This window comes from Manis pentadactyla, chromosome 11 (genome assembly GCF_030020395.1).
Source record: "Manis pentadactyla isolate mManPen7 chromosome 11, mManPen7.hap1, whole genome shotgun sequence".
Lineage (NCBI taxonomy): Eukaryota > Metazoa > Chordata > Mammalia > Pholidota > Manidae > Manis > Manis pentadactyla.
The window spans coordinates 85,755,584-85,768,826 of NC_080029.1; the positions used below are offsets into that span (position 1 = coordinate 85,755,584).

The 13,243-nt window shown below is 37.4% G+C and overlaps 1 protein-coding gene across 1 annotated transcript in view; it reads left to right on the forward strand.

Moving 5' to 3' along the window:
* The first annotated feature begins 1,927 nt into the window (after positions 1 to 1,927).
* LOC118913494 (TBC1 domain family member 7-like) overlaps positions 1,928 to 13,243 on the forward strand; it is a 29,118-nt gene continuing 17,802 nt past the window's right edge. The window contains exon 1 of the mRNA XM_057489049.1: positions 1,928 to 1,968. Coding sequence (XP_057345032.1) covers positions 1,928 to 1,968 — 41 coding nt within the window. The remainder of the gene's footprint in view (positions 1,969 to 13,243) is intronic.

Below are 13,243 nucleotides of genomic sequence, written 5' to 3' on the forward strand. Positions count from 1 at the left end.
GGAACCTGCATGGCTCCGCTTCCAGCTGCCTCTGCTTATCATTTTCTCCACCTGAAACCATTAAAAATTCTTTGCTTTATTTAGAATCTGTGCTTATATCACTGTTTTCCAACTCTCTTCACACATCTTTGAAGATGTTGCTATTGTAAAGCTGAGGATTAAACATCTTCACAAAAAAGGAAAAGGATTACACTGTGTGTTTGTGTGTGTTCATGTGAAACACCATTTGTTCTTTGTGGAAAGGTTGAACAAGGCCAAAAACGTCCTTAGAGGGCACTGCTCTACCCTGCAGGTTCCCGGAGTCAGGTGCCTCCTCCCCCAACCCCCACCCCTCCTCATGCCCCTTGTTAACAAAAGGTAACAACTTGAAGGAAATTCACATATAATGACTATAGTAAAAATAAACATTGCACAAAACAAAACAAAAAAAGACTGCTGGCACATTCACCCCTATTTCTCCCACCCCTCACCCCTGACCTCCCTCTCCTCTCACTTTCCAACAGTGTTTCTCACTCTCTCAGTGCCTGGCACCATGACCACCTTTGGCAGCCAAAGGAGATTTCAAATGGGTGGGCTGGGTCAGGTGTGGGGGCAGGACCCTGGTAGGATGGGCTGAGGGGTGGGGCATCAGAATTGAGGGGCTAATCTAACCAAGCAACACCCAGGCACCAAGAGTTACATAATGATTACACAAAATAATTATACAAAAAGACCAAGTTCAATTCTTGTCTCATAGGAGTATGTAGAAAACAGATGTAAGTATCACATCAAGGTTTCTGAAAGGTAACGTTTATGCAAGCATGAATGTGTCATGTAGGCATGAGAAAAAGGCTAAAACCATAAGAACTCGGTTACAGTTTGTGTAAAATCATGGAATGGAGAACCTTGCTATGAAGAATTTCACAATACTATTGCTCTTCATCTTCTCGGATCATATTATAGTCTATATAGGCAAAATTCTGAAAAAGAAAAGGATATTTACTGACGGTATTCAAGGTTGTTACCAACGACGTGCACACACACACACACACACATGCACACACATACACTATAAGGTAAATATAAAAAATGGTGAAAAGTCAGGATGAAGGAAAGTTAGAGTAGGGAAAAAAAAAAAGACAAAACCAAAAGTGAAATTAAATTATGGAATGCACTTAGTAAAGTTTTCTGCACAGGTCTGGGAGACCACAGGTTTTATCCTGAGCTTGCAAGATAATGGAGTAAGGCAGCTAGATTTTAGCTGCTTAGAGTCATTCTCACCTCTCACATGGTTGGTATCATAAGACTTTGTTTTTATATTGGAAGCTCCAAAGCAAATATCACCTTCCCAATACTGAATACAGAATTTCTGTTCATTTGGTTGAAATCTTCATAATGCTTAGCTAAAAATAGTCTGTATCCATTAGAAAAGTGAGCCTGCATTTAGGCTGGGATGCATGTTCAGAGGCTTGTCAGAGGTAGAAGGGAGACTCGGGAGAGAACCGAGCCTGGACAACTGGAGAAACAACCCCCATTTGCTGTTCAGCTGAGCCTCTCCTGCCCTGCGGGAGTGCAGCCCAGCGGGGCCAGCATTTGTCAGTCAGTTCTTCCATTTCTGGGGGTAACTTAGTTCAGCCTCTCAAGTCTACTTATCTACTGGGCAATGGGCCTAATAAAAAAATACATAAGTAGATATGGAAGATGATGATAAAGTCAACACTCTAAAAAGAAGAAAAAACTGGCAGTTCTGTATAAAAGAGTTAGAAGTTAGATAAAAAACATGTTTGAGAATGCTCCCTTGCTTGACAAAATGACTACTGAGAGCATTGCCGAAAGCATGCATTAGTAGTACAGAGCTTTAAGGTTTTTAGAAATGTCTTCCTTTACAGTGCTCAGAAAACTTTTCCTGGAAAGAATCACAAACAGCAGACAAGAATTAATGGTTAACATGGGAGTTCTTGGAGTAAAGGCTGATGAAGTTCCCCTAAAGTAAGAAAATTCTTTGAAAACTTATATTTTATCTTAAAAGTTCATGCAAAACCCCTAACATTGTTGTGTTTGTGTTAATAAAAGAGCCAAATTCGAAACAATTTCAACTATCCTATAAACTCATATAATGACACTGATGCTCTAAGAAAATGCAATGTTTTCATCCTGGGGTTTCAAGGACCTGTCAGCTCTCCTAAGTACCTTCCAGGAGTATGTGTTGCCCATTTGAGAGACAGGCAACTGCATAAATTCTTCCAAAACTCATAATAGCTTTTATGTGGAAGATGATGAAGGGCTATTCTCATTTTCCTTTAGCAAATATAGAAAGTTAGGTTTAAGGAAATGAAATGCTTAACACCCACTACCAGATAGTGATGACACTGGTCCTAAAATCCAGGTCCTTCAATTTCATGACTTTTTCTCATGTGGAACCTTCAAATTCAGCTTCTATGAACCTTTAGTTCATACTTTCTGTGAATGCCATTATAACTGTATGTAATTTTCCAAACCTTGGTGATGAGAGTTATCAAAACAGGGACAATTTTGTTCATGCTGATTAATTTTCAAATTGTGTTTGTCTCTGATAGACGATAGCCAACATACAGTATGTTAGGGATTTGGTGGGCTGTGAAGTTCTGCTTTGCCATATATTGGCTGTCTACGATTTTGTTCACAAATCCATAAGCAAAGGAATAATCTCTCTCTTTTGTGTTCCAGTGGCTATGTTATAGGTTGTTGACAACAGGGGATGAAAATTGGCCCTACTCTGTTAGATGACTGGTATTAAATGGAACAGTCTTTGAGAGATGCCAGTTCTTCCTAACTGATGGTGGTCTTTTGAAAGAGGTTTTCCCAAATGTGCTTGCCTCCTGAAAGAGTAGCGGTTGGGGGCAGTCCACAACCCTTTCCAATAGGGAAGATGGATTAGTTTCAACTGATTCTGTGTAAAAACCCTGGTTCTGGTCCAGCTGGCAAGGGCATAAAGCAAAGTAATACTTGAAAGGAAAATGAAAGACAAGAAAAAGATAAATATTGTATCTAGTATCCTCCTTGGTTACTTGGGACTCTGGCTGTCTTTTGAATTAAAAAAACATCTTTTTGGGGCCAAGAGAAAAAATTCCATAGTATCTCAGTGGAAAATTCCATTTAACAATGGTTTGGGGTGTTTATGGTGGTATTCATTTTTCTCTTTTCAAAGCCTTTATTTGAATCATATTAATTAGTTTTGTGTAAGAGTCCCAGAATCTACATGGAATCATGTGTGAGACACATAAAAGCATTAACTAAAATGGAAAATGTGAAGCACAGTTCATTTCTTGAAAAAATTGCTACTTAATGTATAAGCTATATTAACCACCATAACATCTATGGTGGTGAAAGTCTAGAGAAAAAGTTGTTAGTAAGTAAATATATATATTTATATATAAGTATAATAAATAAACACAATGTTGAACTGACATTATAAAGTAGAGCTTTTTTATAGTTTCAAGGGAGCAGAAGATCAAAGAATAGCTTACAGTATCCAAACATTTTAGTTATATTTTCTTCATAAGAATAACCTTGATAATTAAATGAGATCAGAGACTATAGTTCCTAATTTATAACTATCAGAAGACAGAAAGTTTTCATGACTTGTTCAAATCAGCCATCAGAGATTTATCAAAAGTAATGCTAAAACAGGCTTCTTCATCCAGTACTAAGAATTTTAGAATTTGGTGGAACTCAAAAACCTTAGAAAACTGTAAGGACACTGATGCTAAAAGAAGAAAATAGTTCAAATGTATCAGTTTTCTTCTCAATGATTAGCCTGCCCCTAGTTCTTCAGGACTGAAATTTTCAAAAGCATTTTCATATGTTAAATAACTCATCCAAGCTACTTAATCCTACCAAAAGTGCTTCTTAGAAAACAGGACCCTAGAAAATACCTTTTCCCATTTTTAAATTGCTCTTCATAATTCATTATAAATTGAGTTATTAACAACTTTCCCATAGTGAGCTCTACTCAGAAGGCACCTAGCTGGGAGGGCAGCCACCTCACCCACAGATGTTGGGCAAAGAGACTTACTGTTGGGTGAGAGCTACATGAAGGAATTTAGAGGACATAGACCTTTTTTGAATACATAACATGGCAGTTAGATAACATTTCTGCACAGGACTTAGAATCTGGGATAGACACATAATTTCTATATATATCTATACCCTCTCTACCCAGTTTTAAAAACTTGGGACTTTTCAGAAGTTTCAGTGTCATATATTATAGTACTATAGCACTGTATAGTATAATAGGAACAGCATACTGAGGATAATGGGGAAACAGTTTATCAAGCAGTCCAGCATAGGCACTGACTGACCGGTTACAGCAAACGCCAGCTGGAGAAGGACCCAGGAGGCCCCTTGCTAGTCCAAGCTTCAACCTGTCCATATGTGAGAGGTATAAGAGTCCTAAGGGGAAATAGTTATGAGTCTAAGAGTCTTAAGGGAAAGTGGCTATGAGGAGATAGGGGAAAGCAGGGGCTGTTTAGTAAATATATAAAAATATTTCAATATTTTAGCTATTAATAGCTGTATCAGTTCATACCACTGAATGTCAGCCCTGGTATTATTGAGAGATTGATTCCATTTTTAACTTGGTGAATCTGGAATCTAATTTTAAGTTTTCCATGGGAAAATGCAATCTGAGTTCTATTTGCTATTTACAAATTTTATTTTACCATGTACAAATGACTTCTAAAACACAAACTGCTTTTATATTGGACACCATCTGTAATGGTGATATTATATAATATTACCATCTGCAGTATTCACAAATGATACATTTTGGAAAATAATATTAATATTTCTCAAGCTCTTCACCTAGCCAAATGGAACTGAGTGTTTACATAGCCTTTTAAATGTAACTTCTGCTTCTTAAGCTTTAAAAATGAAGCCTATATGTAGCTATTTCAAATTCCAGAATTCATTCTAACTTACGGAATCCTCTTTAGATAATTAAGGGAAGTATATGGCTATGGAAAAGAAGGCCCAGCCAGACACAAAAGATGTCAGCAAAGGGCTTTGAGAGATTGGCTACATTCTCCTACTTCATTGAGGACCACATGTCCAATGTTTAACAACAGGCATTGCATGGAACTGCATTGTCTACCACAGTAGCCACTAGCCACATATGGGGATTTAAATTTAAATTTAAATTAGATAAAATTAAATCAACTTAAAAATTTAGTTCCTTAGCCACATTTCAAGTATTCAATAGCAACATATGGCTGGTGTTTACATATTGGACAGTGAAGATACAGTTCTATTTCAGTGCATAAAATTAAATTGGACAGTTCTGGTCCAGAAGTGTATTACATCTTTTTAAAATTTTTTCTCTCAATACAAGTAAAAACATTTCATCTTTTTCTGTCTCCAGAGGAGAGAAAAACAGGTTGGCTTATCAAAAATTATTTCCAGGTCTCTAAAAATGATTATTGTCATGTTTTTCACTTGTATGCTTTTAACCAAGCAATTCCAGAAAAGGACCACTATGGATCCTTTTATTCCAACACATGATGTTTCTTAAAATACAAAATTTTCTGCTTTTTTTATATTATAAATTTAGAACTGCCTTGTAATTCTGTAATATAGATTTAATGTTGATATGTCATATTGTGGTTCTAGAAATTTCCCTTAGATGATTTTCTATTAAAAATAGTAAGACACTAGGTTTTTAATCACCACTCGGCCAAGAAAAAAAAAAGATTTGTCTTGATTCCTGTTAGCGGTAATCCAAGTGTTACTTTGAATCAAAACTAATATTCAGGTAATATTCTTTTGCTGCCCAAATCCAGACTCATCAAACGAAGGGCTTCTGTGTTAAATTCAAGTTTTCCTCTACTGTACTCAGGAGAACTGGTTTTGTATGGGTAAACACCTGTAACATTCTCATAGACCTCAATTTGAATGCTGAATATAATTTGTGCCTCAGTGATTTTTGACAAAGACTTGAGCACACTATACCAACCAGATGAAAATTATGGGGAAAATTCTACCCCCCCCCCGTTTGATCTACATGATGCCAGGTTCAGGTAGGATCAATTGCTTCATTGGATTGACTGATCAGTTTGGCGGGATCTCTCCATCTGCAAAGAGATATAATTTGGAAACTAGCTATATCTTAGTTTTCCCATTTGTATCGCCAGGCAATACAAGTGACAATAGAGTCCCCCTTTGTAGTGATTTTATGAGTGCCCTCTGGTTCTATCACCTGTCATAGAAGAAGATACCTCTCAAGGAAAGTTTGCAGAATGTTAATTCAATCCTTGTGCCCTTAGACCCCAGCAGACAGGACTACAGATGAGGGTGTGTTTTTATAGTTTCACCCTTGGCGCTGATGGGGGTTGTGCTGGCGCTGGGCTTGAGAACGCTATTGAAAGGATGTTTGCGTCAAGCTGGCTGGCATTTGGTGTGCTTGCATTGTATTGATACAGTATTTGCATTGGCATCATGACTGCTAGCCTTCTCGTTTTTTAAATGTTGCACTGAGTGCAAATGTTTGTTTATTTTTCCTTGTTAGAAGAAAAGAATAAAAACGTCTTGATACTTAACAATCTACAGGATTGTTTTTTGCCAGTGTAAATTCCTTTAGCTAATTTTCCTTTAAAAATATTTTAGTTTTAATTTTTAAAAGTTATTGTTCTTCACTGTTTGCGTTATGTCCTGTTCAAAATAAAGAGAGGGAGGTGACAGAATTTACATCAACTTTACCAACTCAACTTCTGGACTATAACTAGACTAGGTGATCCAGGCTTTTCTGTTTAGTTTTGTTTGGTTACTTTATTTGTGACTTAAAAAAAATCTATCATCTCCAAAGCCATTTGTGAATTGCCAGAGAATGTTTATTTTAATCCTCCAGGTTTCTTCTCAAGCCAAAGATCAAACCCAGCCACCCTGATCCTGAAACACATCCATCACAGGTCTCAGCAAGTCTCTTCCAGTATAATTGTGTTTATAGACAGTGGGGAAGACAACTATTTAATCATATTTCTCCCATGTTTTGAAAAGCAAATGAATTTAGCCTGTGAGACTACAAGGGATAAACCACGGCCCATACACGTATCAACAAATCAGCCACCAAATTCTGATCTCTGCTGCTACAATGCTCATTTGTGAATCTATTTTCCATTCTTGCATCATCTTTTTTCCTGGACCAGTGTAATGACCTCCTAGATAATTCTCCCTAACTAGGTTCCTGTATTCATACACCTTTGAGATTCATGTGTAAAATATATTTCTATTGCAACATGAGTTCCTGTATAAAACACTAAAAGATTGTGTATTGTGCAAATCTCTCAGTCTTGAGGTCACATTCAAAGTTCCCCATGGTCTGGCCTCAAAAAGCTGCTCCTGGGTCCTTAAGGGCATAACCAGCTTTCATCCAGCTTGCCTGGAACACAGTTCATGCTCAGGAAAATTTGTTGAAGTTTTGTACACTACCTATATTGTTGATTGAAGAAAATCCCATTCCCACACTCATATCTTTACAGTGTTCCTCTTACCTAAAATGCCTTCTTCCATATCCTCTTTGCATCTTCCAACCCACTCCTGTAAGCCCCACCTCAAATGTTTCTGTTTCTAGGAATATTCTCTCTTTTGAAGACTGAATTTGCCCTCTTCTCTGAAGTTCCTTTTAGAATATTTATGTCACATGTTACATTCTGCATGATGTTGTACCTATTTGTCAGTTTGCTTTAATTACCCTATTAGATTGTAAATTCCTTTGGGAAATGGTATAATCCTTTTTATTTAGGCACTATAATGCCTTATATAATAGTATTAATCAGGCAATAAACAAACACTGTCCCATTTTGAGACTAGTCATGTAAGAGGCTCATTATGTAACAGATAACCTAGTAAAATCAAATCAATGAAAAGAAATTCTATTTTGTAGACTTAGATAGTACCCTTCAAATGTTTATATTTTTTCATATTACAATGTTACAATTCCTTAAAGCCCTTTATGAAACCATTAAACAAATATTGAATGAACCAAAATAACAAATAGTTTTCCATATAAAATATATTAAACCCAACTTAAGAAAATATCTAGATCCAATTAATTCTTTTAATACAAATAAAGATCTTCTTTTATTATTAATTGTTCCGTGTTGGAAAGAGATGGCCTTCTTGTCATCACTCTTAGAATCAGGGTCTAATCTACCTCCTTGTCCTCTTCTTCTTCTTTTTTTTTTTTTTTTTTTTAATTTTTTTGGTCCTCTTCTTGAGTTACACTCTGTAAGTGAGCAGTGCTGGGTCTTTCAGGAGATCCCTGGGTTTACTTAACAGCTGACAGCTATTGGGCATGGAGTATATATTTTTGATTCCATTAACATGCAAATCTGTGGATTCTCTTTTACCTCAGTCTCCGGCTATTTCTTCTTACAATTGAACAACTCATGGGTTGTTAAGCTTACTCTTAAGAAGAGTTAATTTCCAGAGAGCACATTTGGAAAGCAGGTCATTCCAGGGAGCAAACTCCCCTTCTTCCATGATGTTTACCCATTTTCCACTTCACACCAAATATATAAGCCCATGAGTGATTGTGTAGCATGCACACTTACTGTTAGGAACTCAGGTGCTGTAGAAAGATGGAATAAGATTCAAATACTGACCCTGCCACATCCTGACTACATGAATTTAGACACATTATTTAACTTCACAGAGCACCACAAGTGGGGCAAAGACTATCTGAGGTAATATGTGTAAAACACTTAGCTCTGAGTAGGTTTTCAATAAATAGTAATGATTGTTATTATAAGTATAAAGTTGGGTTTGCAGCAAGGAGGCATGAACGTTCCAGATTAGGAACCATAAAGGAGAGAGGTTGAGGATCAAAATATGAATAAGTATTGGAAGGACCTAGTCTGACTTGAAAAAAGAACCATGTTGAGATAGAAAGAATAAAATAAATAAAGGGACAACTCAGAATATCAGGCTAGGAAATTTGTACTTGTTTCAACAAGTAAGTGGTACATGCTATACGTCCCTGAAGAGGGTGGCAGACAGTATGAAAAGTCGTATGTTAGAAGTAGCATTCTGAGAGCGGCATTCAGGAGAGTTCAACGTAGAGAGAGAGAGAGTGAGGCTAGGAGCTCTTAGAAATGTGGTAATAATTCAGTTGGGTGGCAAGAGCATTGACCTTGAGAAAAGAGAGAGGGGGGGTATTGAAGTGACACCGACAAGGTAGAACCAAAAGACTTGGAAATTTCTGGACTATGGGGAAGGATATGGACAGGTCAAATAAGACTTTTAGAGAATGGTGACTACATAAATAGAAATTGGAAAATTGGGAAACAGCATTATTTTTGCAATGAGATACACCTTAGTCTATTTGGAATATTGTAATTGAATACAATAGACTAAGTGGCTTATAAAGAGCAAAAATTTATTTCTCACAGTTCTGGAGGTTAGGAAGACCACGAGCAAAGCACCAGCAGATTTTGGTGTCTGTGAGAGCTGCTCTGGGTCACAGACGGCCATCTTCTTACAGTGTCTTATGAATTTGGGGGTAACACCAATATTCAGTATATAGCAGGATACTGAGTTCAATTTTAGATAGTATCAATTTGAGTTACAATGAGAAGATGGATATAATGAATATTGCTTAGGTATGAAATAGAGATATCTCTAGCCAGAGCTGGGTTTTGGGTCACTCCAAAAGCAACAAGTATTGTGAGCTGAGTACCAACAACTAGCTTTGCTTACTCCACAATTCGGATTCAGATCTGCTTTTACTTTTGAACCTTCCTAAACCATAATATAGGAAGTAGTTTTGCTAAATCCCCTCTCCAAAAGTACTTATCATCACATTTACTAATTCATTAATAGTTACTGTACCACGTAGCATAGTAATGGGGAACAAAAGTAATATTTCCCACATTCCCGGAGTCATAAAGTGGCTTTGTTGTAGAGTAAATTTCTGCCCTTAGGTCCAAGCACCCTGTAATCTTGCTCTAATCTTATCCACAATTAGGCTGAAGTCAATAGATGAAGGCCAATTACAGAAGCGGTTCTCAATTGAGGGTGATCCCTGCCCCTACCCTGTTGGCAATATCTGGAGACATTTTCTAGTTGTCACAACTGGAGGAGAGGTGGTACTAGCCTCTACCTGGTAGAGGTCAGGGATCTGCTAAACTGTCTACAACACATAGGATAGCCACCCACGTCCAACAGAGTACCATCTGACCCCAAATGCCAAGAGTCCTGATGCTGAGAAAGCCTGAATTAGAGTGACTTTCAAGCAATTTACTCTCTTAGGTTATGTCTTACACATCTTTCTATGCCCAAAGTACTTTGACCCCCAAATAAAATGAGCATGAGCTGTATTTGCCCCCAAGACTTTCCCCATGGCATGGATGCCACGGCACCATTTATTCTGCTTCTTTTTCTGGAAAATTACTGATGTTGAATAAAGACCAAGGCACTATGACTTTTTCACCCTTAAGTGCTAAACCAATATTCATGCTCCTAATTTCAACAGGTTTACATTTTTTAAAAAAGGAAACAAAACTCTTAATAATTTTAAAAATCTTGCAAAGAATGCTGTGCCCTCAATTCCACTGATGAAAAGGAAAAAAAAAAAAAAACAAGAAAGAAATAGATTCAGAATGTCAGTTTGCCCTTAAGTGATGTATTAGCTACAAGAAATCTCATTACAATTTGATGCCTGAATCCCTTGAAGGAAAGATCTTATATTGTGAAGGTAGCATATGTGTCATGTGATGTAAGTACTTACTTTTATTGAATAGGTAAGTATATAATAGCTAAAAGCCCCATAAATCAGCTAAACGTTCTCTCAATTTATAGAGAATATTTGATCTGAGAACATTACTGTCTGGTGAACGACAGGGAGGAAAAGGAGACACGAAATGCAATAGAGATGGATATGGTGGGTAATTCCTTTGGATGCAGAGTACAGGATTTCAAGTCACAAATGGACAGCCTGCACTGTTTCTGTACTGGCCATAGACTGCCCAGGCAATTTAAAAAATTTAAGACTTGCATATTACACTTGGTGAATGGGGAGTTACATGTATATAACCAAATCACTCCAGGGGGACATCCAAAAATAACGGGAGAGGATAGATGCTGCATAGATATATTCGAGGAAGTCATTTTTCATTGGACTTTTTATTTAAGCAAATTGAATGGTGATGAAAGAAAAAAGCAACTATATTTGGTCAATATCTCTCAGAGAGCCTTGTTCATAAGCAAAGCAAGGAAATGCTCTGTCTGGTAGAGTAGGAATGAAAACGTATAGATTTAAATAGCCCAGAGGGTGACCCGGCATTTGCCTAAAGGTCAGAGGAATTAATTGGATTATTTTCTCCTTTCCCAGAGAAGGGGGACAGTTTCTCTCTTTTTTGTTTTTTTAATTTATTTGTATTAAGGTATGATTGGTATACAATCTTATGAAGGTTTCACATGAAAAAACAATGTGGTTACTACATTTACCCATATTATCAAGTCCCCACCCATACCCCAGTGCAGTCACTGTCCATCAGTGTAGTAAGATGCCACAGGTCCATATGTGCCTTCTCTGTGCTACACTGTTCTCCCCATGATATCCCACACCATGTGTACTAAACATAATACCCCTCAATAACCTTCTACCTCCCTCCCCACCCGCCCTCCCACACCCTGCCCTTTGGTAACCACTGGTTCATTCCTGGAGTCTCTGAGTGTGCTGCTATTTTGTTCCTTCAGTTTTGCTTCATTGTTATACTCCACAAATGAGGGAAATCATTTGGCATTTGTCTTTCTCTGCCTGGCTTATTTCACTGAGCATAATGTCCTCCAGCTCCATCCATGTTGTTGCAAATGGTAGGATTTCTTTCTTTCTTATGGCCAAATAGTATTCCATTGTGTATATGTACCACATCTTCTTTATCCATTCATCTACCGATGGACACTTAGGTTGCTTCCATATCTTGGCTATTGTAAAAAGTGCTGCAATGAACATGGGGTGCATATGTCTTTTTGAATCTGAGAACTTGTATACTTTGGGTAAATTCCCGGGTCAAATGGTATTTCTATTTTTAGTTTTTTGAGGAACCTCCATATTGCTTTCCACAATGGTTGAACTAGCTTACATTCCCACCAGCAGTGAAGGAGGGTTCCCCTTTCTCTGCATCCTCTCCAGCATTTGTTGTTCTTAGTGTTTTCGATGTTGGCCATCCTTACTGGTGTGAGGTGCTATCTCATTGTGGTTTTAATTTGCATTTCTGTGATAATTAGTGATGTGGAACATCTTTTCATGTGTCTGTTGGCCATCTGAATTTCTTCTTAGGAGAACTGTCTCTTCATAACCTCTGCCCATTTGTTAATCAGGTTATTTGCTTTTTGGGTGTAGAGGCGTGTAAGTTCTTCATATATTTTGCATGCTAACTCCTTGTTGGATGCGTAATTTACAAATATATTCTCCCATACTGTAGGATGCCTTTTTGTTTTGTTGATGGTGTCCTTTGCTGTACAGAAACTTTTTAGTTTGATGTAGTCCCATGAGTTCATTTTTGCTTTTGTTTCCCTGGGGGCTTGAGGAGATGCATGCAGGAAGAAGGTGCTCATGCTTATTTTCAGAAGATGTTTGCCTATGTTGTCTTTTAAGAGTTTTATGGTTTGATGACTTACATTCAAGTCTTTAATCCATTTTGAGTTTACTTTTGTGTATGGGGTTAGACAATAATCCAGTTTCATTCTCTTGCATGCAGCTGTCTAGTTTTGCCAACACCAGCTGTTGAAGAGGCTGTCATTTCCCCATTGTATATCCATGGCTCCTTTATTGTATATTAATTGACCATATATGGTTGGGTTTGTATCAGGGCTCTCTAGTCTGTTCCATTGGTCTATGGGTCTGTTCTTGTGCCAGTACCAAATTGTCTTGATTACTGTGGCTTTGTAGTAGAGCTTGAAGTTGGGGAGCAAAATGCTCCCAGCTTTATTCTTCCTTCTCAGGATTGCTTTGGTTATTTAAGGTCCTTTGTGGTTCCATAGGAATTTTAAAACAATTTTCTCTAGTTCGTTGAAGAATGCTGTTGGTATTTTGAGAGGAATTGCATTGAATCTATAGATTGCTTTAGGCAGGATGGCCATTTTGACAATATTAATTCTTCCTACCCATGAGCATGGGATGAGTTTCCATTTATTGATACATTCTTTAATTTATCTTAAGAGTGTCTTGTAGTGTTCAGAGTATAGGTCTTTCACTTCCTTTGTTAGGTTTATTCCTAGGTATTTTATT